At 35.4% G+C, this 27,941-nt stretch overlaps 2 protein-coding genes across 2 annotated transcripts in view; both read left to right on the plus strand.

Moving 5' to 3' along the window:
• Window positions 1-831: 831 nt before the first annotated feature.
• The window catches only part of LOC104533689 (HBS1-like protein), a gene marked incomplete at its 5' end in the record, with an annotated part of 41,029 nt that continues 13,919 nt past the window's right edge, over window positions 832-27,941 (plus strand). The window contains 3 exons of the mRNA XM_010182007.1: window positions 832-897; window positions 2,807-2,944; window positions 5,489-5,683. Coding sequence (XP_010180309.1) covers window positions 832-897; window positions 2,807-2,944; window positions 5,489-5,683 — 399 coding nt within the window. The remainder of the gene's footprint in view (window positions 898-2,806; window positions 2,945-5,488; window positions 5,684-27,941) is intronic.
• Window positions 7,015-7,829, plus strand: LOC104538713. The gene has a single exon (XM_010182005.1). It carries the CDS (start codon window positions 7,017-7,019, stop codon window positions 7,827-7,829), a length of 813 nt encoding a protein of 270 aa, XP_010180307.1. The 5' UTR covers window positions 7,015-7,016.

Here is a 27,941-nt window from a genome sequence, read left to right on the forward strand (position 1 = left end):
TAGATGGATACAGTGTTTGTAATATTCCAGTTCTGTGTTCTGTAAGTTGGTGCCAGAGTGAAGATTTCTTTTTAGCTGTTAGCTACTTTTTTAAAATAACAAACACTATGTTATTTGTGAAGCTGCCACATGTATGCAATAGCATCTTAAAAAATATTTAATTACTTTTTTCCATGTATTTCTTTATTACTTAGTGAGAATTATACATATATTTTGAAGATTTACATAATACTAGGATTTTTCTTAGGAGGGTGCAATAATTGACTTACTCTTTGTTTTTCCTTATAATTAATTCCTGATACTTTTATTTTAATGCAGAAAGTAAATGGCTGTGTTTAAGTACCTGCATATTTCTTGCTTTTGCTTGCAAAGATTCTTGCTTTTTGGCTGAAATGATTTTGTGTATGGGGTAGAAATGCTGATCCTGAGTTGTTGGAGTAGCAATTGTAATAGAGCAATCTGTGGTTAGGACTATTGAGAGGTCAAGCAGAAATATGAAGAAAAGTGCCATGGGTAAAGATTTGTTGAACTGTAGAATGTTAGGTTTGGACTTTGAGGGCAGCCTTCCAAAGGAGATGCTGAAGGAGGAGGTGTGAAGCGTGGCAGCTCTTGAAAATTTTCAGCTTCCTTAATGAACAGAGTATTAAATGTTAAAGTTCTATTATTGTAACCTAGAATTTCTTACCTAGGTAAATAAACAGCACTTCACTTCACTTCTGGAATTCTAGAGAGGCATAATTTATTAAAATTTTGTGTAAAAATGACACTTTGAATTATAATTCTAAGTATTTAGAAATTGTGCAGGCTAATCTTGCTGTTTCTACTTCACAGATTTTGAAGATGATGATGTGTATGGCCAGTCAGTAGAAGATGATTATTGCATTTCTCCTTCAACAGGTTAGTCCACGTGATTACGTATAAGCATTGTCCATTGTTTCCTACTCTGATCTTCATTTCTATAATAAAACAGTATTTAGAGTGAAACTTTGGAAAAGTGCCTACCAGCCATAATCTTGTTAAAGTCAGTTGGGTGGTGTTAAGCGTTGTTGACTTCCAAAGGTATGCATTAGACAACTGGGCACCTCATCAGTCATAGAAATTTGTTATCTTGGATGGTCAGAATGTACTTAATAATGTAAAAATCAGATTTATGGGAATGTGTTGATAGTCTTGAAAGATTTGGTATCTTTTAAAATGGTTTGTAGGATCGATCTGGGCTTAACAACCTGGTAGTTGATGTCTTTTACACAACTTTTACAGTAAATGGTGGGGTAGGGAGTCTTCTTGTGTGATGTAGCACTGGTCCTCACTATTCTCATGCAAGATCACGTGGAACTATTAAGCCTTCCACCCCTTGTGATATTCAGAGTGGGTATAAAAATAGTGATGCTCTGTGCTCAGGTAAGACGTAATCAGAGCAGCTTATCCCAGCTGAATTCAGCCCGACTGTAGAACCTTTAGGTTGTGTTCTCCAGTCAAAGCTCTGACAAGACTGTCAGTTCAGGGTTTTCTCAGATTTGCTGGTAGTGTTTTTAGAGCCCTGAAAATAGTATGGCCAATGTTGATGTGAAGCTATGCTACTGCAGGTAACTAGGCTGGATCTAAATCAACTGCGGCTGGGATGTAGTCTGTGACCTCAGACCACAGGTACTTGCGTTAATAATTAGGTCTTTAAAAATCTGTTCCTCTGTCATCCTGTTGATTTTAGATAAGTGAGTCTAGGTGGGTATTTTCATTTTTTAGTCATATTCCCTGATTTAAATTCAGATTGTCTTGCATTCAGTTTCTAAATACAATGGCTAGAACTTTTCGAACTTTTTCTAAGACATATGATAGCCTTGTATTTTGTGATAAAAATGTGCAACGTTTACTTTTTAATCAAGTATAAATTGCTGAATTGCAAAACTAAATCTTGTTTGTGCTCAATAATTTTCTTAAGAATTCTTTTTACATAAGTTTAATTTATAAAATAATCTGATTTAGTTTGTAATGCAATCTTTTAATAGTCTTTTCAGTGACAGTGATTGAGTATGAAATGGTACATATTTGGAAAACAGTTGCTAAGGATATACTACTGGATATACATATGCTTTCAGTGTGTATTTCGGAACTGGGGGGAATATTACATAGCATAAGGAATTTTGTTTACATTATACTTGGTACATTTGTAAGAGTATGGAATTAGTGTGGGGCTCATGTTCAGCAAGAAGTTTTATCTATATATGCCTTAATGTTTTGCTTAATCAGAGTGAAATTATGCACTTGTTTAAAGTTTTGTGTGAATATCCATTTTAACTCATGGGCTGTATTTCTAATAAAATTTCAAGAAGAGAAGAGTGTGTTTAACTCCATTAAATTATCAGTAGTTTGACAGTGCTATACTGTAAAAGCAGTGTTATTTTCATGCTATATTTTTTTTCACTTGTAACTGAAGTAAAAAAAATAATTGTCAATTAAGGTTCTGAAGACATTAGGCCATAGATGGTAATTTGGTATAAAAAAAACCCTGTTTTTTCAAACCTGAAGTGTATTCTTTTGTTTGAATACTGAACTTTGCAGAATTATTGCTTTATGTAGATACAAGGATATTGTACAGCCTGTGATGTCACTGTGATGATGACTTATTTATATTTTAGCATGAACTGCTGTATACTCTAAAGTCTTCAAGTAGTAGTCATTTTAAAGTAGTGTGCCATTCCCTCTGCAACAGGTCAGTGTCCTAACTTTTTTTTCCCTTTGTTTTTAAAGGAGGAAAAAGTATTTGATGTTTTTTTTTAATTGATACTTTGTTTTTTACCTAATGCAGCAGCTCAATTTATCTACTCCAGACGAGACAAACCAGCAACATTTGCTGAGCCATTAGAAGAAGAATATGGGTATGAAGATACAGATGAAACTGCTGATTATTTTACATCCCGTCATCAGTTGTCTGACGTTGATAGAGGTAATTATAGAAAATAACTACTTCGTAGAACAATCTTTTTTATGAATTAAGAACTTACTAAACTAGTCTTAAATTAATGTTTGTTACTTCACTGGCGCTGCTCATAATTTTGTAACCTTCTAGAGCAACACCGTCCATGACCGTAGTCATGAATCTTCAAGTTTATAAGTACCTTTTTGTATACTATTTGTAAATTTATTGCATACATTGAAGTATGTTCTTAGTTTCTTATTAGAGATAATGAGATTTGATATGAAATGCAGACATAAGAGCAGCTGTACTAGCTCAGGCCAAGCATCCATTTAGCTCAAGGTCTTGACTCTGCAAATTGATGCTTGGAGAAGAGTATTTGAATATTTGTAGAATGATCTTTTGCTTGTATTGCATTCCAAATTATGGCAATTAGCAGTATTTGAGAAGTTTTCAAAGTCACGCATTTCCTTGAAACAGTAACCTCTACAGGTATCTTTAGATACGTGTATCTTCTACAGGTATCTTTTCTTACCCTGTTTTGAATTCATTAGACTTTGATTTCCTTTCAGTCCTGGAGCCATGAATTCCATGTTTTAAGCTGAGTTCTGAGCTGAGTGATTGGGGAAACTTGCTTTTGCTTTTTAAAACTTGCTGCCTGATAACTTAATTACATGCTTTGTGAAATCGATTAGCAAGTTTCTCTCCTAAGTATTAATAACTAACTTAGTTTTTAATATTTTGGAAATAATCAGGTTTATTTTAAAAATGTTGATAAGCTTTGAGTAAAGTGTGTTGGTGAATGAACAGACAATAAAATGCATGAATGAAATTTGCTATTTAAAACAAGTTGCAAAAAGTTCAGAAAGAATAGATAAAACAGAAAATCTAGATGCCATGTCAAGTAAATTGGTAGAAACTGTGCTAATGCATAGACTTAGGGATAAATATTATAAACTTGGGTGTAAGATGCATGTTTTTACAGCAGGAAATAATCCTGTAGAAGGTAGTTTGAAAGAATCAGTCACTATGTGAATGCAGGTGATCTAGCCAGTACAGTACCCTGACTTTTCAGAATGCTTCTGACAGACTCAATCAGTTAAGAATTGATATTGGAACAAGAAGAAAAGTTATATTCTGGACAGAAAAAAGATGAAGGAGATACCTAGAAATAACCATTTATATGTCAAATGGTAGGACAGGGGGCAATGGGAGCAAACTGGAGCAAAGGAAGTTCCATGTGAACATGAGGAAAATCTTTTTTACTGTTAGGGTGACAGAGCACTGGACCAGGCTGCCCAGGGAGGTTGTGGAGTCTCCTTCTCTGGAGACATTCAAAACCTGCCTGGAAATGTTCCTGTGCAACCTAGTGTAGGTGATCCTGCTCTGGCAGGGGGGTTGGACTGGATGATCTTTCAAGGTCCCTTCCAACTCCTAATATTCTGTGATTCTGTGGTACTGTAAAAACAGCAGTGGTCCCACAAGACCTGTTATGTTTGGAATAGTGTGTAGTGTTGGCCACTGTCAGTCTAGCTGCAAAGAGTGTGACAAGATTGTCCTTGTTTGGTGTTGGGTAAGAAAATGGCCAACCAACACACTATGCAGTGGTCTGCCGGTACTTGTTTTGCAGAGAAAATGCCTGGGGAACATTGACTTGCTATTTGGATTACAGGTTGAGGGTACTGATTTAAGTAACCTTGAGGAAGTCGGAATTTTGTGGTGTTGAATTCGCTTAGCAAAGTTCTTTAAATGTCATCTTTGAGGAGATGTTCAAATAAAGAATCTGTCCTGTTGTTAGTTCCTGTTTTCTAAAATCTAAACTGACAGAAGCTGTGATGTTCAGGAAGATTTTTCTTCTGTTCTCTTATGTTTGTATGTCAGATCAGCACATTACTTCCAGTGAGTGGCAGACTGGTGAATTTTCAGTCTCTTGTTGTACAGCAAGTCAAGACTTTAGAAGCATATCTAAGTCAAGGCTTATAATAGTTGCAGAAACATGCGCCAAAGCAAATTGATTTTATCAGCCAAAAATATGTTGCAGTTTTAGGAAAGATAAAAATTGCAGGTAATTTCAAACTTGGTGCATTGATCCAGAATTTTAAATTGCTAAGGCCTGAGTACCCTGAAAATGTGCCTTTTTTTTTTTTTTTTTTTTACTGTGGGTGTTAATTACACCATCTGTAAACACTTAAACGGTGCTGTTCAATGGGATTCAACATTGACTTTCTAAATGACTTTGGATAATTTTAAGGTGATTATTTGTATTTCTTCTCTGCAGTGCAGATAGTTGATTTTACCAGATCCTGGTATTTCATTATTAAGAATTTATAGAACAGTATTGCTATAGGGAACATAGCACTGCCTATCATATATCTGAAATTGGTAAAATATTCTGCAGAGTTTGGGGGCAAAGATTATTGTGGCGATCAAGGAGATTGAAATTAATTTAAAAAGTTTTTATCTCTTACTGTGATATTTTTCTCCTGTTTTTGTTAATCAGATATGTGGTGCTAGTGGTTAGGCCACTGAAGACATTCTATTGTGTAGCTTATAACAGTAATGTGTCTCTTTTAGCGCGTCTTAATTCATGCCTTGATCAAATGAGAGAAGTTTTGGCAGAGTCTGTACTAGAGCAAACAATGATACAAGCAGTACTGGATTGTAATTTTGATGTTCAGAAGGCTTTGGATCTTCTGCTTTCACAAGGGAGTAACCAAAATGTGAAGACCAAGAATGAGGACGCTGTGATTGTAGGAAAGACGACAAAAGGTATACTTCTGTTTGATTGTTTACATTCAAGATGATTCATTTCTGTGTACAGTTTAATTTTAGCTTTATAAACTGTGAAGGTGCTTGTTACTGTTAATTTTAAAATTAAAAAACCACAACTTACTCTTCTATTTCTGTGTTCTAAAACCATTTAAAGGAAACAGTAGCTTTTCTTGAGCTAGAAGTCAAAATAAAACCTTAGTGTCAGCTTAAATTCAAACTGCAACCATCTGTAGTTCACAGTAAATTTCTCATTTCTAATGTATGACTTAGCTGAATGTATACATGTCCTAAAAGTTGGATAACATCTTTACGTTTTATGCCCCTCCATTATTTGTTTGGTGAACTAACATCTCCAATCCCCAGTATCTCCCTTTTTTTGATAGTGTCTATACAGTAACTTTCTTATTTTGATTTATGTTTAAATCATAGTAATATTTGCTTCCATCCTTTGCTGATTCTTAGGAGTTTATTAGGCATTTCAGTAGATACCTGTAACTTAATTGTAGAACATTGCATGTCTTTGGATAACACTTAGTAATTAAATGCCTTTTCATATTTCTTCTTGATTTTTTTGTTACTGCTGTCAACTTAAAAAAATCGGATATTTCGTTGTGACTGCACTTCCATCTGAAAATTATTGGCTATTGTAAGGTAAGGAGACTTACTTTGTTGTCCAGAAACGTGTATTGATACAGACAGTTTCTCTTGTGCAGTAGAAAATGTTGCTGATAACACCAACAAACCTGGGTTTGGAAACTTGACAGCCAAAAGTGGTTCAGCTTCTTACTCTTTAATTACAAATGACAAAACACTCCTTAATGCTGAAAAATCCAATATGCATTCATCTGAAAGGAAAGGATTTAAATCCTCTTCACTTTTTCTGTCATCTTCTTTCAGTGATGATTTGTGTAGAGAATCGTTTTGTGAACCTGTGAACAAACAGGCAGAGAATCAACTATCAGAAAGTGCTAATGCAGTAAGTTCAATTCCTGACCATGAAGATGTTTGCTTTAGCATAGGAAGTAACCCACCTGGAAATTATGCCATTAAGAAGTTGGATTGCAAGGAAGCACAGGACCTGAAATCCTTGCTGATGCAGAATGTGGCTTGTGATTCTCTGAGTCCTGAAGACAGCATTCCTCTTGTTTCCTCAAATACTTCTGATTGTAATAGTAATGCAGATTTTTACAGTTCTCAATGTTTAACAAGTGCTTTAGGAAAATTGACTCTTGGTAATGAAGTCAGTCATACTGTAAATAGGAAGAATGAACTTCTTGAAAATTTTTCTTCACTTGTGCAAAGTAGGAAACAAGAAAGCCCCTCTTCAGACATGGCTGCTTTGCCAGTGCTAAGGTCTGGAAGTACATCATTGGCTGACTTACTTCAGGAGCACCAGGAAAGCAGTCCTAGCTACTGTTATTCTTTGGCTGATCTATATACACAGTCAACAGCAAGTCTCACTGATGTGAAATTGGGAACCACACCATTATCACAACTAGTAAGTCAACCCCAAACTTCAAGTGGGATGCCAGAGCTAACAGGATCTTTGTCTTCTCTGGCCCTCTCTAAAGTTTTTCCACTAAAGGAGGTTGAGAATTTATCACTCTCAGATTTAATAGCAGAGACAATTGAAATAGATAAAGCTCAACAAAGGACGGACTTCCCCATGCTCAGTGTACCTGAATTGAGGCCCTCTAAAAGAACCAGTATTGATTTAAGTGTCCTTGTAAAAAATACAGGTGTATCTGCAGAACAAAGTGTGGTAAGACAGTCAAATATCTTCAGCCCTGAAACTAAACTTTTAAGAGGAAAACAAGGAAAATGTTCTGGTTTTGCCAAAACAAATAAAAAATCCAAAAGAGGCATTAGTCCTAAGAGGCAGGATTTATCTCTGTCGTGGATGAAGGCACTGCGTGCAAGACCTTCAGCTTTTGCTTTAACCTTGTGTCTCCATTATCCTCCAAAAGGTTATAAGCGGCACACAACTGGTATACATAAAACTTTCCTATACAGTAGACAAGTGCAAGACATAAAACCCAAGGAAACTGGTCCTATAATAGCCATAACGCCATTTGACTTCAAATCAGCATCTCCCGATGATATTGTGAAAGCTAACCAAAAAAAAGCTTTTACAAGAGAGTAAAAAAGGTGTCAAAAAAAGAGAGAAGAAATCGGTGTTTATATCTTGGTATATTAAAAAAATAATTATACAGGACCTATTTATAATCTAGAATTGATGTTTTTAAGATTTTTTTAATTGACATATTACAGTTCTCACTGTTGGGTAGCAAATTTGTATGTCAGCTTTTAAGCTGTTGCACTGAATAACTATTTTTGCCTAATTTTCACTGACAATATAAGATTTTTAACTTTTAAAGTCTTAATCTTTAGTGTATAGACATTGCATGTACAAAATTCCATTAACACCATTAGATGTCTTGAAACATCTCTCTAGGTGTTGAAGATACAGTTCATTGGGAAGAACACTGAATTTTTATTTTGCAAAGTAATTTGGTTTTGCTCTATGGTGTGTAGTTTGGGGAGCAGGAATCTCAGTTCATATTCAAATGTTTTATTAAATATTCTCAAAGTTAGATTTTCTGATAAGGTATGTTATTAAACTGCCAATCTTGTAACAGATATTTCCAGTCAATGTCATTATTCTTCTCTTTTTTTATACTGATTTTAGTATTACAACAAAAATACCTTTAGTTTTTAAAAGCCTCACTAACCTCAGGTTTTGACAGTTTAAGTTGTAGAACATGTATAGTTTTTGATAGGACCAAATTTGTAGGGGAGCAAGCACTTGCTGTCAAAATGTGAAGAGTTTTAAAATGGCAGTTTTGTAGGTGTATACATGCTGTATGCATTTAATGAGAAGTTTCACTAGAGTTCTATGGCTTACTCTCAAGTCTTTCAGAAAACTATTGGAATAACAATTCTTTCAACTTTAACATGTGAGTCTTTGCTCAATGGAAAAAAAATCAGGCAAAGCATAGGTGCTGTTTGTGTGTATAAGTGTTGCCTCTTGCTTGTTTTGAAGAAAGCTTCCTTCAGTAATGGAAATATATATTGTCTTCTACAGTTTGCACGCGTTGCTGTTACTTTGAATCTTTAGATGGAAGATCAGAATCAGGACATTCTGGACTTATTTTTTTAGCTGATAATTACCAAATTCTGGTGCCCTTGTTAGTCAAATTAGTAACTGCATGGATGTTTCAACTTTCCTTTTAGCACATATTACTGCTTTTAATATATTTCCCGTGTCCATGTCAGTATTTTAAATCCTGAACAGCAATAAATGCAGTAAAGGTACTGCAGCAACTAGAAAAGTACATTTGTATGTATACTGCCATACACTTATCATGCTAAACTTGGCAGCTAGTATGGAACAGTAGATGTAATTTTCATCCAGTTTTAATCTTAACTTTTATTGTGCATGTAACATGAAAAAGGAGACACAAACTTTTAGGTTTATTCCTGACTTCAGGTTGCACTTCAGATTTGTTTCTAAATAAAAATAAAACATGTTCCAGTGCTCTCAGGTACAGATTTAATGTTCTGTATATTTTGCTTGTTTGTCTGGTTGATGCTGTTGTCATTTAGGACTATCAGCAGTGTGACCTCTGACCTCTTGAATGAAATCGATGTTTCTAACCCTTACTAATAAAAGTTTTGTATAATGACAGTGCTGTAGTGTTTATGTTCTAGTTGACATGTTAAATCTAGCCATCTGTACCCTTACCTATTTTAAGTGCCTTAAAGCATTGAAGTGTAAATAATGCGATCCAGTGTACATACTATGATCTGATAAGCTCATGAGCAGGAGCATAATTGATTTATTTCCTCAGAAGATTTCCTGTAGAGTTCTGGATGATACTGATTGATTACTGATTTTTTAATTAATTAGTGTTAATAGCAAATTCTGCTTTTTGAACAATATGAAATGTTTTTCGCTGTCAGGTTCCTCTGTGTTTAGTCCAAATATTAACGTTCCACTGCTTAAAAGTCCAAGTCTGTTTTTTCCCTCTGAGGTAAAATGTCCTATTTGGAGAGTCTATAATTAAAGTTTGTGTTTTTCCAAAATTGATTGTATTCTTCTACTAGAGAAATTCTCATTTTTAGAAGTAAAATAGTAGTGTAAAGTTTGGCAGCGTCGTGCCTGGTGTATTGTTAGGTGATTTTGCTTCGTTTCAGATAACTGAGGCCCTAATTAATGTAGGTAAAGATTTCTGATACGTGCATATTTTTTTAAATTTTCATTGAATAGCTTTGCTTTTCCCTCTAAATATTTTCTCTTATTGAAGTTCTTTTTGCTTTTGGTCTGTTTTCTCATTCCTCTGGCTGATCTTCTTTGTGTGAAGCTTCGTAGTATTTTTAATAATTTTAGATCCTTAGCTGAACATTTGAGTGTATGTCCTCTGGATTCCACTGGAAAGTATGTACATGTAGTAGGTGCAATGTGTAGTACGTGGAGCTCAGTTTCGCCACAGGCTTCATGCAGATTAATGTTCAAACAAGTAACTGAAGCCAAAAGGCGTCAGCATTGCATGTTCATTGCGTATCTTCCTGTGGGATTGATACCTTAGTAAACAACTTTGGATCTTGCTAGGTAGCTGGATTTTCATATATAAATACTTTTTTCATTTGCATTTGTCTCAGCGTTGTTGCTGATCTTGAAGAAACAATACACACAGTTTGGTGGATAAGGAGTAGGGAAGGGATTTTTCTTCAGTTTGCAATCCTGAATCCTGAAGTGAGCCTTGAATTAGTACAAACCTGCGGGCTGAGCCCTGCAGAGGTGCGTAAGTGGTGGATGAACCTGAATTCCAATTAATTTTCAACAGAGATTATTTATTTTCATGCTTGGAAAAATTCACAGTTCTGGTTTTTTTTTTTTTTTAAGAAAAGCTAATGTGTTGCTGTATTTACTTCTTAAATTAAACAGGTATTTTAATAATTTCCTTAATTATTCCATAATTTCCTTATTGAGAACTGGGTTTGTTGCATTCGTGACAGGTTTAATTGTCTTAGGATACTGCATGATATTATGGTATATGACATTTTTGTGTAAGAAGTCTGTGTTTGGCCTTTGCACTGAAGTGTTTCTGCCTAGTGAATGTTAGAATTCTTGTTAACTACTTGTGTATTTTCTGCTAACACAGTGAGCTTTTTTAAATTGATGTACATATAAAACTTTCTCCCCTCCCATTTTGCAGCTAGTGTGTATCTTTGTCTAATACAGGTAATTGTGTTAATATGTGAATTTCAGAACAAGTAACATTGCAAAGGATTTGTCTGTGTTTGCATATGGACATTAAAAAAGATAGTATTAAACTACGTAGTCATACTACTTCTGCTATTCAGACTGTATACTGCTAAAGTACTTTGTACATTAAATCTATTTTGTACATATTTTTTAAGTGGCTGCTGGATATTTTTAATATAAATTTGCCATGTGGACATTGCTTTATGTACTTAAATAAAATGCGTATTCTTAAAGGACTGACTTAATTACAATTTCTTGTTAAGTTACCTGACAGAAATAGAGTTGTGTTTGAGAGTTGTATAATGATTGTATCTGTTGTGGAAACAAGCTCCAGTTCTCGTCTAGGTTTGCATGGGCGTACTTCTTTCTGTGGAATATTCCTTTGGAGAAAGTAAGGCAAAAACTGGCATCTACTAGTGTGTCTTCAAACACTGTATTGAGGCTCCAGTTTGCCTTTGGTTAGAAACGGGTTAGTAAAAGTGTTTTTTTCAGATTATTTCAATAGCATTTTTAAAGTTTATTTGGATTTCAAAAAGGAAAGGATATCAGTGAAATAAGAAAAAAAAATAATTGTCTGAAGTTAGTTTTCAAGCTCAAGAAATTAGAGCTACTACAGTTGACTTAAAATAAACATTCTTAACATGTCTCTAAATACCTGTTCCATTTTTCTCTTTTAGGTTTCCTTTTTTCTAGCTGATTTCTATCTGAAGTTGTTTTGGGAAACCAGGGCAAATTGAAAGTCAAAGTGTGAGCAGGGTAGGAAAATAACAACCCACATTGCTATATCAAAAATGACTGATGCTTTGTACCCTTTGGGAAGTGGTTTAATGTAATTATATTTAGCTAGTTTTTAACTACAGCAGAACACACTTTTGAGAGAAGTACAGAATCTTAGGAGCATAAGCTTCAGATATAAAAAAACAACTCATGAGATTAAAACTTAATGTACCTGGTTTTTACATTTTATTCAGAAATAACTGTGAGTAATTTCTCATTGAACTGTTCAGACAATTCTCAGGATTTTAAGCTTCAGAGAAAGCGAACTACTTGAATTTCTGGAACTGTTACACAATAATATTTCAAAACCTTATTTCTAGGAGACTAAGTGGTGCAGTGAGGTAGTCTTCATGATTTTGTGTTTCGCCCTATTTCCTCTAATTGTGTTATTAAAGTACATTTTTCAGTAATCAACAATTTCTGAAAATCTACCCGTATGCAAAAAAGAGTAACTACTACTGCAAAAGTCAATAGCTACACAAAGTATATGTATGAAGATAGGATATAGCTTGTCGTTATGAAATGTATATAGTTTATTACAGTACATTTATACAAGGGCAGTAGTTTAGGGTTACACAGTCAATCATTCACATCTCTTTCAAGTGTAAAGTGCTCAGCAAAGTGTTTTTATATTAAAAGTTGATTATGAGTAGTAGTTGAGAGGAAAAAAAACAACACAAAACTTTCATCAAATTGTAATTCATGCAGTAAAAATAAACTTTCTGAAGTACTGAAAGGGGCTGCTTCCTGCTTTTTTGTTTCTTTGGAAATTGAATTTGTATCCCTTCTTCATTTGTGTGAAGTCTAGACAGCTGATGAACTCTAAAGTAGATTTTATATTTAATTCACTGTGTCCAAACTGCTATTTAGATGATGAGGAAATGTCATTAGTCCAAGTTATCTGTACTTCTGTGTGTGCTTACTGTTTTGGCCTCAGTGGATTTTCTGTGGGGGGAAGTAAGAGAAACTTCTTTTGGGAAACGGATGTGTTTAGTCGGCACTGAAAACAATGTGATGAAACAAAAATCAAAGCTAATGGTGATTTATGTATTGACTTCTTGAAGCAAGCTCTTCGGGTCTTCGCGAATTTCTCTCTTAATGCAGTTCAGTGGGAATGGGTCTTTGTTCTAGTATGGCTATGCTATACAGCCAGTTGCTCTGTTGAAGTATACATTTCAACCAGAAGTAAAAACTGATTGCAGTATGTGATTTTTGGATAATTTTTGATTCCTTATGAAATAATTAATGGGTTTCTAGTGTCAGTGTTATCATGGAAATGTTCTTTTATTTGGTGTGTGAATGCATTACATTGCATACTTCAAATTGGCCCATTAAAAGAATTGTCAGTGACTTCTGGAGTATGTCAGTGGTTTATTGGGCAAATAATTTATTTGGGTGCTTCGTGTTGGTAGGATTCCTTTAGAAAATAACCCCTTCTCCACAACCTTCTGGTAGTAAAATGACTGGATGACTGGAACCCTTGAAGTTGTTGCAGACTGCAGAAATTAAAATGATACATTTTGAAAGAACTCATGAACAGTTTGCTAAGAATTACAGACTTAGAAGACTTAATGAAAAGGTCAAGGTCAGGCTTGATGGGGCTCTGAGCAACCTGATCTAGTTAAGGATGTCCCTGCTCATTGCAGGGGGGTTGGACTGGATGACCTTTAAAGGTCCCTTCCAACCCCACGCATTTGATGATTCGATTCTGTGAGAAGTGCCTTATTATTTTTATAATGAAGATACAGAGATTTTAGAGAAGAGTTGCTTGGGAAGTGTTTACTCATCATTATGTCAATGTATGGAGGTAATAGCTGATAGAGATGGACATTATTTTAATATTTCAATTGGCTGTTTTGAATGATTTTGTCCATTAAATCAGAGAGTGAAATCTTAATATAAACTTCTTTTGAAATGATGACATATATAGCATTTCTCAGGTGTCCTTCACTTGATCTCAGCAGTGAGTATTAGCGATGTTCAGAGATTGCAATTCGAAATGTACTGTTGTAATAAGTTTGCTTTCAGTATAGTCAGGAGAAGCGAGAATTTTTGGTTTATGAAATTTAGCTGATAATTACGGGTTCTCTGAGAAACCTTTCATAAAGTTCAAATGTCTAAAAAATATTTATGTAAAAATGGTACCCTCTTAGTCAAAATGATCTGCATTCTGTGCATATTTTTTTGTTTCTCTTTGCTTTTTCTGGCTAAACTACATTTTCATTTCTTTTTGCCCATGTTATTGTTGCAGAGCAAACACAGATACTGGTGAGTGAGCTAGATTATCTTCCCTTTCTGGCACCATTAACGGAATTGTTAACCACTTTATGACACTCAGATTTTTGGTTTTAGTGATGTGTGAGCAAGAAGGAGGTCAGGTGTCTGTAAATGTGCAGTCCTTGCAGGAAATTAAAACTACTGTGAACTGAGCATGTTTAGTTGATTCTTGCTGGGGTAGCAAGGAATTTGGTGGGGTTTTTTGTTGTTTTTTTTGTTGTTGTTGTTGTTTTTTAAATAAAGTAATTCTCATAGTTGAGCTGTCTTTGTGGGGCCACTGGCTATTTTGTATTGTGGTAATTTCTCAGGAGGAGCACCAAGAACAGGGCCTTTATAGGGCTGTATGTATAAATATTTAATAAGAAACAAGCTTCACAGTAGAGAGTCAGAATTGAAAGTAAGGCACAGGAAGCTGAAAAAGCCTTACTCATGATATGCCAGATAATCTAGGAATAGAGCACAGGTCTCAAACTTGGGTCTAGTTTTCTGAATATTGGACTGCTTTACTTGCAGCTGTTAATAGAGAAGCAGGTATTTCTTCAATGTAATTTATTGTTGATTTATGATTTTTATTAATATTACATGTATTCTGGTTTTTGACATAACTATTAAGACAGTGTGGACAGTTTCAAGAATAAAAGCCACAGGTGAAATTAGGAGATACTTAGTTTGCATTTTGTTAATATATTTGCCTTTCAGTTTTTGCCTCTCCTATATAAATACATTCCTTCGCTTTTGCTTTATACCAGTAACAAATAAACAGAAATCCTACAAACATTACCACAATGTGACTTAATGTAATTAGCTTTTTGTTTTCTCTCAGTTGAATGCAGCAAAGTTTGCTTTCGGTTCTTTTTTGGTCTTCTTTTTATCCTACAGATGGACACAGCGATAGCAGCTTCTTCCTAGTGCAAAGTGTCAGGATGCAGATTATTTTGCTTTGACAGATAACTTTTATCACTTCTGCTTTGTGGTTGGTTAATGGACAAATGAAGTTGGGAGTCTTAAATGAAAAAACTGATACTTTTGGATATTATTTATAGGGAGAATTTCAAAGAAATCCTGGAGGAACAAACATTCTGAAGTTTAATGGTGATGTACTATATATTTGCATTAGCTTGGTGCCCCTCAGGTCTTAATTCCATTTATCATACTAGGCTCTAATGCTTTGGTTTTGCATGTTTGAAAATCCATTTTTTATACCCAGGTAGCTCAGAAGAAATTTTTGTGCCGAACTTAAATTGGCTGTGCTAAGTTTTCAGTGATGTGGCAGTTCTCAAATGCCTGCTATAGTGCTGAGAGCCCGCTGTACTTCATGGGGCTCAGATAAGGCCTGTATTCGGTCTGTGACAAATAGATGTGTTCTTTACTGAATGGAAATGTTTGAAATCTGGCTTGACTGATGATAGAGTTATATCTTAAATCACGGAAAGTAGTGAGAATTTAAGACTTTTGTGTTTTGTGTAAGAAAAATACATACACAGACTTCAAGAAGTTACTGAATCTTGACACTGAGGTACTGTGTGGGTTTTAGAAAGGAAGTGGCTTGTTTCAGGGAAAAATGTGTCACCAGCAATGAAAAGCTTTTTAAAATCCTTTGAGATACCTTTCTGAGATTCTCCTCATACATACTGTACACCTACACTGGAAAAAGTGACACTCCATGCTTTTTCTGAGTTTTCTTTTGTGATCCTTTACTACTAGTTTGGCTTTTTTTTTTTGGACAAAGTGCAGACCAATACAAAGTCAATCACTTTCATAGTTGAGAATATAATGTATGAAGGTTGGGTGTTTTCCTTGGAAGCTAAGCAAGCTTAGATAAAACTTAAAATGATTGTGTCCTTTTTAGAACTTTGGGATTCCAGAAGAACCAGACATCCTGGGGAAACAGTTTTGCTACACTTGTTCTTACAGTGGCCTTCCATCTCAATTTCTTCAGGTCATGGTAAAGATCAGCTATCAATTGGTTTTCTGTGTCTTTAGAAAGTAAAGTGAAGAATTCATTAAGTCCTCAGATGTGATTGCTGGAGTGCCAGAGAAGCGTGATTGGAGTAACTTTTTTGAAAAAAAAATCCTGTTAAGGTTCAAGGGTGAATGATTGCTGCTGTAGTGGTGTTGTATATCAATTTAAACATTGTAAGTCCTACCTGAAGTTTGCACTTGAGTACTCAAAGCAAGGCTATTGACAGGGCTGAGGCAGTATTTCACAGTTGTAAACCAATGCATTTCAACTCTAGAAACTAGTAAGGCTTCTAAACATTAGAGTTGTAGAAATGGCAAATCCAAAATTGTGGGAGCAAAATAAATGCTTTAAAATATATCAGTTACTGATGAAAATGAGCTTGAATGCTGATAGGAAACACATGTAAAAATTCAGAAATGAAGTTAAAAGTTTAAAGCTAGGAAGGTGTAAAAATGCAAGCTTAAAACACAAAATTACTTCTGTTTATGCTAGGTGTCTTTCACTGTAGATACTATTATTCCTTTCCTGTAAAATTTGCGTTATTGATACCTACCTTATCTCTGTACTGTCTTCTGGATGTATTTCTGCAGTATCATACTTCTTTTTTAAAAAATTCTGTGTAATTCAGTATTTTCGTAAGACTTATTAGTTGCATAATCTAGTGTATAATGCCACATATACACCAACAGAAATGCCACCTACTCATTACTTGTGTGCCTCTATTTACACCTGGACTAGTTTGTTCTTGGGTGACAAAACACTGTCTGTTTTTCATCATCTCTGCTCCATGTTCTCTCATAAAGATGGCATTTCGTGTTTCAGAGTGGACAGGTACAAATGCTTAAAGTACCAGGTTTGTCTTTTCTGTTACTCTTGTGACACCTTCAAATGGCCAGTAAACTTAAAACTCATGAGTTTACTGTCAGAATCCCTGGTAGGGATTCATGCTTAAAATGCCAAAAGCTTGAAAGACTAGGGAGATTTAATATGGAATATACCTGTGTCTGCAGAAGCTGTGATGCCCAATTGGCAGACACGGAAGTGCTTTGACTGCTTGTTGCTTCAGTTCTTCTTCCATATTTCTACTGCATATAAAAGCTCAGCCTAAACGGAAATTTTATGTCTAATTACTTCCAAAATGTGTTGAAGTTGTTTTGAGTACTCCTTGTTTGAGTCCTTGTTACCACTTTTTGTGGTTTTAGAATCACATTTTCCTATTTTTCATGTTTTCCTCTTCCCTGTTGCTGACACACATAAACAGGAAAATGACTAACTTTGCTTGTCAACTAGGCAAGATAGTGAAACAGTGTTTACATCAAGTGCTATTGAATGCTTTAGTTGGAAAAAAAGAGAAGTGCCACTTAAAGATTTTAAGTAAACATTTTTCAAAGCAAAATGTTATTGGAATTGTATGCTTTCAGTGCTATTTTTCTGATAACATATGTATGTGAACAAGCTATTGCAAGGTTGTGGCTGCTGTCTGTGTGCTTGCAGGTACTACTGTAAACGTGTAGTGTCCTACTACTCTTTCACTGCATCAAGGAAGAGGAAAACATTAAGCAGTGAGTCCATGCAAGTTCATCTCTAAAATTTATGATAGAGTGAAATGCACTGCTTCAGACTGGCAAATCAACTTTTTGTGGCGTTCATCCGTGTCTGATAAATCTTGCAAAGCCTATTTAAAACTATAGGCTATATTTTACTATATTCAGGTTTTTTTTAAACTCAGATAAGCATCTTTTTATAAATTACTTTGTGTCTCTGAATGATTTTGACAATGAAGTATAGAGCCTCCAATGCTGTGTTTAACATCACAGCTATACATAGATTGTTCCACATGTAGGTCTCAATTATTCAGATTATGGTGATGTTCAGTCTCCATTTTTTCTAGACTTTATTAAGCATATAAATCTTTGATAACCCTGGAATTCTGATATGTTTGGCTGGTGCCAGAGGAGTTCATAGGGAAATGTGGAATAATTAAAGAAATTTTTGGAGTAGTAATACACATAAAAGATGCAAGTGTAGATAAGTAATGCAGATAATGGAAGAACGTGCTGCAGTTGAAAAGGGAAAACTTAACTATATAAGTGACTACATTTCTTATGCTGAAAGGTGGAGCAATTTTTATAAACTTTTCCTAAATTTTAATGCAGGACAAATTTTAAAAAAAAAAAGTATTTTATTCTTCTTGAATCTATGTTGCTGTGTTTGTCAAGTAACTTACTTTTAGCTTGCTCACTTCAGCTTGACCAGCATCTCTTCTCCTTGAAGTGTTTTCTGTGCTAAATACAATTAGAGCTTAATACTAGGATTATATGTCAGTTAGCTCCTGAAAGCCCTAGTATCAGCATAATAATGTGAGTAATGTTAGATTCACTAGATCCTTGATAATGCCTATTGCCTTAGTGGCTTTTCAGATAGCTTAAGATTTGTCTCTAATATTGTAATAATAGATGTGTGAACTTGTTTGCCTTTTTTTTTCTCCTAATATGTTACTTCTAATACAGCACAAGTTCTTGACTGCAGATAAATTCAGTACGCTTGATAAGCCCGCTGCATTGATGCAGCTTGAGTTTGTTTTGCAAGTTAGATTCAGAGATCTTTAGCAGTTTCACACCTAGGTTTCAAAGATTCTTTGTAAATGTGTTGCCACTGACACATTTAAATATCAAAGGATGCTGAAGCTTTTCTTTCTCATATTCTCTGTATTTTTTTAATAGCCATTGCTTCCTCTGCTTTTTTGACCTTCCTCAAATGTAGGCTATATAGAAGCAGGGCAAGATAGCAGTGTGGCAAACTAATTCTGTTTATTTTGGAAATGGACAGGATGCCTTCAATTAGTATTAAAGGAAGCGGCAAAAGTAAATGTTGAGGCCCATTGATGTTACAGAGAAGACAAACAGAAAATCTGACAAAAATGAACTAGAAGAAAATTCCGTGGCAGTAAATTATGCCTTAGTAGTTTCAAACTGCTCTGTCTAACAGCTTTTATCTCAAGCTGTGCTTTGAGAATGTGGTCATTCTCTCTGAGGGATGTATTTAGTTATTATTTGCATTGTGTTAAGGACTGCTGCTGTTGAGTAGGTTTGTGTGGGATTCATTGAACTTTCACCTGTGTAGCATTGAGTACAAAACTGAGATTGTACTCTTACTTTCCAAATGGCAGGAGTTGCTCAAATTTGGAAATTGCATACAGAAAAAAGTCATTTGCAGCACAGGCATATCTGAAAGGTGTACCAGCAAGAGCTGCTCGTGGTGAAATCAGCTGGCTATATCAGAAAAGCTGAGCTTTGAATCCCAGTACTATGGTAGAATCAAGTGCTGGTTTTCTAGAATAATTATGACCAGTCAAGGTCTCTTCCAGTATAGAGAGCAGTCACATATGGAATAACACCTCTTCATGTGCCCCATTGTTATGGAGATAGTACCAAAAACTGATAGATAAGAGTGAAATAGATAGGTAAGAACTTGAGCAGACTTTAAGTGTCATTGTCTTTTGTTTTTGTTCTCATGTTCCACTGTGAGAAAATAGCACTAAGGACAGGGAGTAAGACCATGGAGGATGATAGGAAGATGTTCTGAATTTAAGTGGTACCTAATGTAAAAATAGGGAGAGCACACTGCTGAATAATAGCACACTGTAGAATGTAATCTTTAGTATTAAATTCATAGGTTATGAGCATAATGTAGAAATGTCTTGTTTGATGGTGTATATATATGGCCTTTGGTTTCATGATGTAAGGACTCTGAAAACAGAATTCTTCTGGAGGAAACCTTAAGTGCTTGCTCCTGGTGTTATCTTTTAAAAACTGTTTTTGAATGTCTACAGAGTACTTAAACTGTTTCATTTACATAGAAATAATTTCTAAATCTCATTTCTTTGTAATTGTTTTAAGATGAATTGGATCTAAGAAAAAGTGTTAAAACTTCAAGTAGCATTTCTGAAATTTCTATAGCAGAATTGTGATCCTGCAGTTAATTTTTTTCATTAACTTACTTAGTATTTTGTAGTTGAGGAATAATGGTAATAGGATCTAATGGCATAACACCGCCCCTTAATCTGAAATCTTGGAATAGTTAAAGAGAGGAAGAGGAGGTACTTGATCAATATTAATCTCTAATTTGGAGGAAAAAAATCCTAACAAAACAAAGGAGGAACAGCACCTTGTTAATTATTTTGCTTGCTTCGGTAAGTGTATGCATTTTGCTTCATTGTTTTGTATTTAGTCCTAGTAAAATGAATACTATAAAAGGTGTATGTTCACTCAACAAATTTCCTTTGAACAGATTGTGTGAAATGTTTAACTTTACCTAATTTACATGTGCTAAGTAGAACAATGCATTATTGTTAATTATTGCATTAATTTTAGTAGAGCTTTTTTGTAATCAGAAGCTTATCAGCTGCTAGGTCTGGAAGTTCTGTAGTTTGGGCTCATCACTTATCGGAGGTAGCTTTTGCATCATTCCATCAGCTATATTGTTGGTTCATGTGAGCAGACATCTTTTTTCTTCTTTAAAATTTTTATTTACATTAATTAGCTACTTATCTTAAGTGTAGCCATGCATTTTCACAGCTACAAATAGTTGCTCTGAAGAAAATTCCCATTGCCTTGCAGGCAGATGGACAGACACTGTTCTGCTGGACTGCCTTAAAAAAGAGAGATCACCTATTGCGTGTTGTATGCTGGTTCCTATTTCACAACTTATTCTTGTTTCTGTGGAAACTTTTTTCCATCCAGAGTGACAGGCTTTGCTGTTTCACTGAGCTGGAGGCCTTGCATAGAACACAATTGTTTCTGCAAAGCAGGCGAGCTTGTATAACGTCAGTCTTGTGTTTTAGTGGTTTCATTTGCATTGGAGCCTGCCTTCCAGCATCACTATTTCCATTCTGGTGAATCCTGTCAGCTCTTTCCTTATCACTTTCCTCAATTTAATAAAATTGCTCATGGTCAAGAAATATAAGTGCTAAACATTGTTTTGTGACAATTCAGAAAATACCTGTCTCTAATTTCTTTGATCAAAATAGTATCTTTAATGACTTTTATTTTGGAATTTATCATAGCACAGTGGTTTTCATCATATCACTGGGTTTTTTTGTTGGCAACAACTTTGTGTTCTTGTATCTAATTTTACTTTTCAATACAGAGAGTTGCTGTAATCTTTTGTATGTTGTTTTTATAAGAATATTTATAGTTAATGTAGGAAGAGTTCTGTATCTTTATTCATCTTTGTACCTTATTACCTTGTTCTTCAATAGCAATTTTCTGCCTTAAAGCAGAATGATGGCCTGAAGCAGTTCTTGTAGAGTTCAAGTCTCCGCTATGGCTTGGACTGTAGAATTTAACTAACATTTAAGTATTTGTACCAAAAATGCATAAGTCTGTCTTGAGTTATGTATATGAACAAATACTGAACATCCCACACAAAGATGATTGTCTTTCAACTGAGACTTATGCCCCAAGCTGACTAGTACTCTGTAGTGAAATAATTTTGAATTGGAAGATTGTAGCTTGCCAAAATACAGAAAAGCCCAAACAAACCAACCCAAAAAACTGCTGAGAGTCTGAATGTTTACTGTACTCTGGATAATATGGACATCATCTACAGTTTCTGTCAGTTCTAGTAAGGACTTTATGCCTAGTTTCACCAGATCCCAGAGAAGTGCTGTGGCTACTGGTGTAGCTACTGTTGTGGCAAGATGATTCCATCTCTATTGAGTAGGGGTTGGTGGGCATGGCGAAAATGATCAAGGAGTCAGTTTTGTCATGATGAAAAGTAAAAACCTTTGAAATATGAACTGTTGCCCACAATGCGCTTCCATCTTTTCAATCCCATTTCTATTGACAATCCCCCCATTCCAAAAGCTGTCTTTATCTTTAATGGAATTCTAATACGTACTGTCACTTCCTTTCGTCTTCGTTACAGGTAAAGCATTCAAAACTCAAGTCTTTGGCTGACTTTTAGTAAATTATGTAAGTAGAGTACGTCTCTGTTAGGGTTTTTTGTGGTTTTTGTTTGTTTTTTTCTTTGTTTCTTGTTTTGTTTTAAGGAAAAAGCCACATACTAAAAGATGACATCTCTGAGGACTTGCTATTTAATTACTATAACCTTGCAAGCAGAAATGCAGAAGTTAATGTCAGTGAGTCAGTCTCCCTTGTACTCATGAACAATTCCTATTTTTTGTTATTAAGTGTATTTATGTCTTAATTTACACAGTGTTTTCAAAACCTTGGGGTTTTTTTTTCTTTTAAACTACACTCATGCTATTGAACATTTTTTATTCTTTGCAATCATGTCTTATATTAAGTCCCTAAACTGTTTTTTTCAGTAGCTGATAAATTCTTGATACATGATTAGGTTATTCTTGTGGTCCTCTAAAGCCACAAATCTTCCACTCTGAAATGTGTCCTATGCTGTGGCATTGCAGTCTGCATTGCCATCCCTGAAATTGTGGAGGAGCATCAAGTAAGTGTATTTTTCTTACACAGGGCTAACTTTGCAGAGAAATAAGAGTGAATGTGTGGACAAGTGAAAACATGTAAATTTGACTGACTTTTAAGCAAAAATTTGATCAGTTCTCTCATAGGTATGTCAGCTTTCTGACCCAGTCATGGTCTAATGTGGTTGTAATGTCGCCATTACAACGAGAGAGTTAAAAATTCAGAGAGCCTAAATTAAATAAGGTTTTAGCTAATTGTACCTTGAAGTTCTCACTGCGCTAGAAGTTGGTAAAATACAATTTTCTGGAACTTACAAAGGCTGAATATACTTGCAGCTTCAACATACTTAATTGTGCAGGACTAGTAAATTTTTTTTCTTCTGCAACTTTAAAAGAACACCATGTTAAGTTTATGGGAAAAGGTTGCAGAATACTTGTGGAGGATTTGAACACGTAAGATGATTTTACTTTTCATATACTACCAGTTTGCTGGTGTGCTTGTTCACTATTATATTTAAACTTCTGTTTCATATTGAAGTAGTTTTGATGCATAAATAGAAGTTGTGGATGAGGAAGGCTTTCTTTTGTAAAATACCTTGCACATCTGTGATACAGTCAGTGGGAATGTGCTTGTGTAGATAACGTCAGTGTGTAAAAGGCATGTTTTTTCTGAATTACCTGGATGATGTGAAGGCAAATAGCACCATCCTCTGGCATTATATTAGTTAAGGATTAAACCTGAAATTGCTTTCTGTTATTTTTGGAAATTCAATATAATTGTAATAGAATGTACATATTGTACTTTCAGTTTTACATACTCATTTTGGGCCAAGGTTTTAACAGAAATTCTGGTGATTTGCATGGACTCTGTGTATTCTGTTCAGTGAAGTAACTGGCTGAAGGGGATATCTTTTTAGGGTTATCATGCCCGTAGTGCTGACTCTGCTCTTTGCATGACCATTTATGGTAGGAAGTTGCACTTCAGAAATACCAGACCGAGCTTTTTCTAAATCTCAGTGAAAGACAATTCACAGTCATTTAAGAAAAATTCGTTGAATTAGAAAACACCACCAACGACTTACAGTTGTGTACGTGTGGGAGAGTAAAGGTGCTGTTACAGAACAACTGCTAATGTCTAATAAATTATTCTTACAGCGGATCGTAGCTTCAGTTACGGATTGAGAAGGGCAATTGTTGGCATTGCTAGAGTGCGGAGAAATACACCTACCACAAATAAGGTTTCAGTAGTTACAGGATGAGTTGTACTGAGTTGTGATTATGTGAAGGACTGGATGTTGGTCCATTTCACTATAAGCAGTAGGCATGAGAAATACCGCAGGGATGTTCTTGTAAAAAAACTTGACAGATGAGAAGGTTGCTGTTTTGATGGTTGTGAATTCCTATTGGACCTTTAAATGTTTACGTATCAGAAACATCAAAAGGAGGCAGCTGATGTTTGTGTAATCTCTAGAAGAAAATAGACACCTCCTCAGCCTGCCTTTCTGTACAGCAGAGCTCTTCTTTGACACGGAAGGTGTCGGCTTAGTGAAACTGGAAATCTTGAGAGTTTATTCCAGTGACAGTGCCTTGGTTTCTGCTAATATATTAACTGTGAATGTTAATCAGATGAGTTATCCGTGTTTGTGGAAAGACCATGCCAATGGTCCACATACAGGGGTGAACTATGCATTCCTTTGTTGGAGTATGTTGGTTAACCATAACTTCTTAAGAGGTAGATGCTTATTGGAATGCCATATTAAGCATCCAGAAATTGAGACATATAAGTTTAATTTGCTGAAACACTGAATGCTCACAGTTGTAATAGAGGTCAGTAAGAAGTTTTATATAAAAATATGTATTATACTATTATCTGAGACATCAGGTTTCTGTGGAACATCAGATATCCTATGTTAAATTAACACCATTCAATGCAATAAAGGATCACAGAGAAAAAGTAGCTTTAATAGATAACAATAATTTTGTGGTGTTTGAGTATTTGAATACATGTAATTTGAGTAAGTCCTGATGGCCAGGAAATTTCCATGGGAAGGTGTTTATTTCAGGTATGAAAAGCAGGAGAACGCAGCAGTAGTAGCTGGCTGCTGTATTCTCTATCACTTGGCTTCAGTCAGGGAGGAAGTGCTGATGGCAGGAGAAATAGTGAGACTCCAGAAATTTTGGCTAAGTTCCGGGCAGGACGGAAAAGGTGTTATTGCCTTGTGGTAACATATTCCACTCCATCCACTTCAGCCTGATCTAATGACAGTGTCTGTGTCCTTCTCATCCTCTAATTTATTTAGTCGTGTTCAAACTTTTCTGTTTAATTCCTGTTTGTGCCCTAAACACCACATTTCCTCATGTCATTCCAAGTTTTTCATTGCAGTTCCATTTTTCCACTTTATCATTACAAACCCCTTATCTAGCCATTCTTAGTTTCCTACCTATTTTCCAGTCATTGGCCATGATTATTTTCCATGTTAACTTCTTTCCACCTATCGTTTACATTCATTTTCAGTGCTGATCCTCTTCTGCTTCCTTTGTTCATGTTTAGCTCTGCATTTAACTTGTCACTGAGTATGTGGTCTCTTGCTTTCTCCCTCTCCTTACACACAGTTTTTCCCCAAGTTAGGTTGTTGATTAATATTATCAAATTTTTTTGTGGTCACTGTAGCCCTCATTTCATCTTCTCTGCTTTACTGATTTTCTTTCTTGTAGTCTTTGTCTGTCCTTGATAATCTACTTGTCTTGCAGCTTGCCAGTGCTCACTATACTGTTGGATGTTTTTTTCCTCTAGCCCCCCAGTTTTGATTATTTTTTATGTTTGTCCGAGGCAGATTCATGCCTCCAGTGTACTGATGTGGTAGGAAACTCTGGAGACCAACGGAGAGGATTTGCTCTCAGGTAACACAACCAAGTCCAGCCTGGTCAAAACCAGCCATACCAGCTACATATTGAATACCAATGAATTATTTTGGGCACTTAGTTATTAAAACTTAAGCTATAAGAGCATGTGCAAACTGTTTTCTAAGTCCAGATTGAGTGGGTTTCCATAAAGTGAAAAATCACTTCAAGGATTTGATCTGTGCAGATAATATTTTCTTCATGTGCCATTTTTGAAAATAAACCGTTCTATCTGAGCCTGTCTGGAAGGGGGGAAAAAAAAAAGTCAGACCCAGGGATGTACCACACTTGAAGAAATTAATTTTTGGACTAAAGTGTTCAACTGGCTGAAAGTTGCAAGCATTGAAAGTAAGGCCTAAGCAGTGACAAGTGCCAGCTAAGTAACAGGCAAGGCTGCCAGCCCTTCTGACTGTGCCTACAGCACATTCAGTTGTCGCAGCTGCAAGCAGAGAAGCAAACTGTGTCGGGCACTTAGGTCTTGGGGTAGCGAGTTGTGCTGTTTGTGTGTTGTGAACCACAGAGAGCTGGCTCATACTGGAGATAGGCAGGAATATCCCTCAATAGCCTGCTGTATCCCTCCTCCATCCTGCTGTATCAAACCTTATAAACAAAACAATAAAATAGGCGCAAGCAGTCATTTTTATTTTCAGCATTTTTCAGTGAAAATGCATGCACCCAGTTTCATGAAAAAAAAAAAGTCATATTCACCATCTGAAACTGTGTAGAGAAGGTAATAGTTGTAACAACAAGACAAAGTTACTTGGAAAACCCCTGACTGTGGTTTCTATTAGGAAATAACCTTTCTTTTAAAAAGAAAAAGTTCAGTGTTCTTGTTTGGAGAATTGTTTTCAGTAGTGTCTTCAGAATGGCTGTGTCTCAGCACTGGGGAGTGACTTAGCAAGTTGCCTTTTCTATTATTTTGGACTGTTGCATTATTTTCAGAAGTGCTGTGGTTATTTAGTAGCATCCATTTGTATACTGCAGTTCATAGTAGTATAATGCCATGTGTTTTCCTAAAAATGAGTATTTTGGAGTGGCATAAGTTAAATATTGGAGTAACATTTTACTTTGAAATGTTGTCACATGTGGCATTTTTATTAGATCTAGGTGGTTTATTTGCTAACAGGTGCTCCTTGGAGGGCTGCTGATGTTTCTAGGATCATAGAAGAGTGGGAGAGGCTTTTCTAAATTTAATTTTTCCTTTCTCTGTTATTCTTTATTGCTTTATGTGTTTGTGTAAGAAATTATTCCTGTATGTCGAACTTCTCACATGTTCAGCAGACTTTGCCACTGATCTGTTACATCTCAAGAAATTTAGATGCTGGGCTATAGGGATAAGTGCATTGCAAATTAAATGCAGGCAGAGTGTTTTAAAGGTTAGGGAACTGTGTAAATTCAGGGAATCTGGGATGTTCTAAGTTCAGTGGCTGTTTTATGTACTGGTATGACATGGTTGAGAGTCGTGAACCTCAGATATTCCCAGCACTGTGATGTGTTGATAATATTAATACTCAGTATCACTGCTACTGAAGAGCCAGTGTGCTCTGTGACAAGCTTAACTAAACAGTGCTGCAAGTGCTGCCATGTTGTACAGCATTTTGTAGATTTTATAGGTCTCAAATAATTCAGTTGAATGATAAAAAAAAAAAATAATTTTTCAGCTTTAATTAAGCTCACAAATTTTATGGCATGAATAGAAGAATGTAAACAGTTAAATTTGTCAGCTGGGGTATGTTACTATTAGCATTTTGAAATGGCTGATTACAATGATGAATGTATGTATTAAATGTTAATATAAACCTGCATACATGTGAGCAAACAGGTGATAATGCTTCTGAGCATGAAGTTGTAAGTAATCAGGCTGGCATCTCTGCATCTGGCTACTTTGTGTATTTTCACAATTGTAGGGCCTTAAAATTAATTATAGCACAGCATATAGGAAGGGAAGCATTACCTTGATAGAGACCTCAGTTATTAAATCTGCTTTTCAGACAGAACTGTGTCTTGCCTGTGCTTCTGTTGTTACTGATGTAGTCCACAGTTGTACTGCCAGTAGTGTATGCAAAGATTATTTTTTTTTTTATCAGTCAGGAAAGGTACTTGGAATGAGCTCATGACGTGGAGCACAAAACCAGTGCACTGTCTTTTTTATGCAGTTGGTGGCTGTTTCTGTATAGTTGGTAGACAAAGGTATATGTGGCTTACTTGTGATTATATAGAAAGTCAGTAGCAGAGTAAGGGATGCAAACGCTGTCTTCTAGATCAGAAGGTATGGCATTATATATGTATTTTTCCATGGCAGTGCTAGTTTAGACAGTGCTAGGAGAACTTGCTGAAGTAAATTAGTTCTGTCTATTAAGTGTCAATAGCATCTATTCAAAATTGAAGGAGTATGCGGCCTCCTCCTTTAAGTGCTAGCATCATGTTTAAAAATAGAAGCATTAATATAAACCAAATAAAAATTTCAAAAGCAATTAAATGACTTGAAGCTTTAAAGAAAAAGAAGCTACAGTCTTCCTAATTAGCACGTAATTCCCTTGGAGGTGCACTCCTTTGCCAGTGCTCATACACTGTTAGCAGCTGTTCTGTGTGTGTACCTTCTTTTGCTAGACTGTCATTTTAGCCC

Source organism: Mesitornis unicolor, unplaced genomic scaffold (assembly GCF_000695765.1).
Source record: "Mesitornis unicolor isolate BGI_N332 unplaced genomic scaffold, ASM69576v1 scaffold31953, whole genome shotgun sequence".
NCBI classification, from domain to species: domain Eukaryota; kingdom Metazoa; phylum Chordata; class Aves; order Mesitornithiformes; family Mesitornithidae; genus Mesitornis; species Mesitornis unicolor.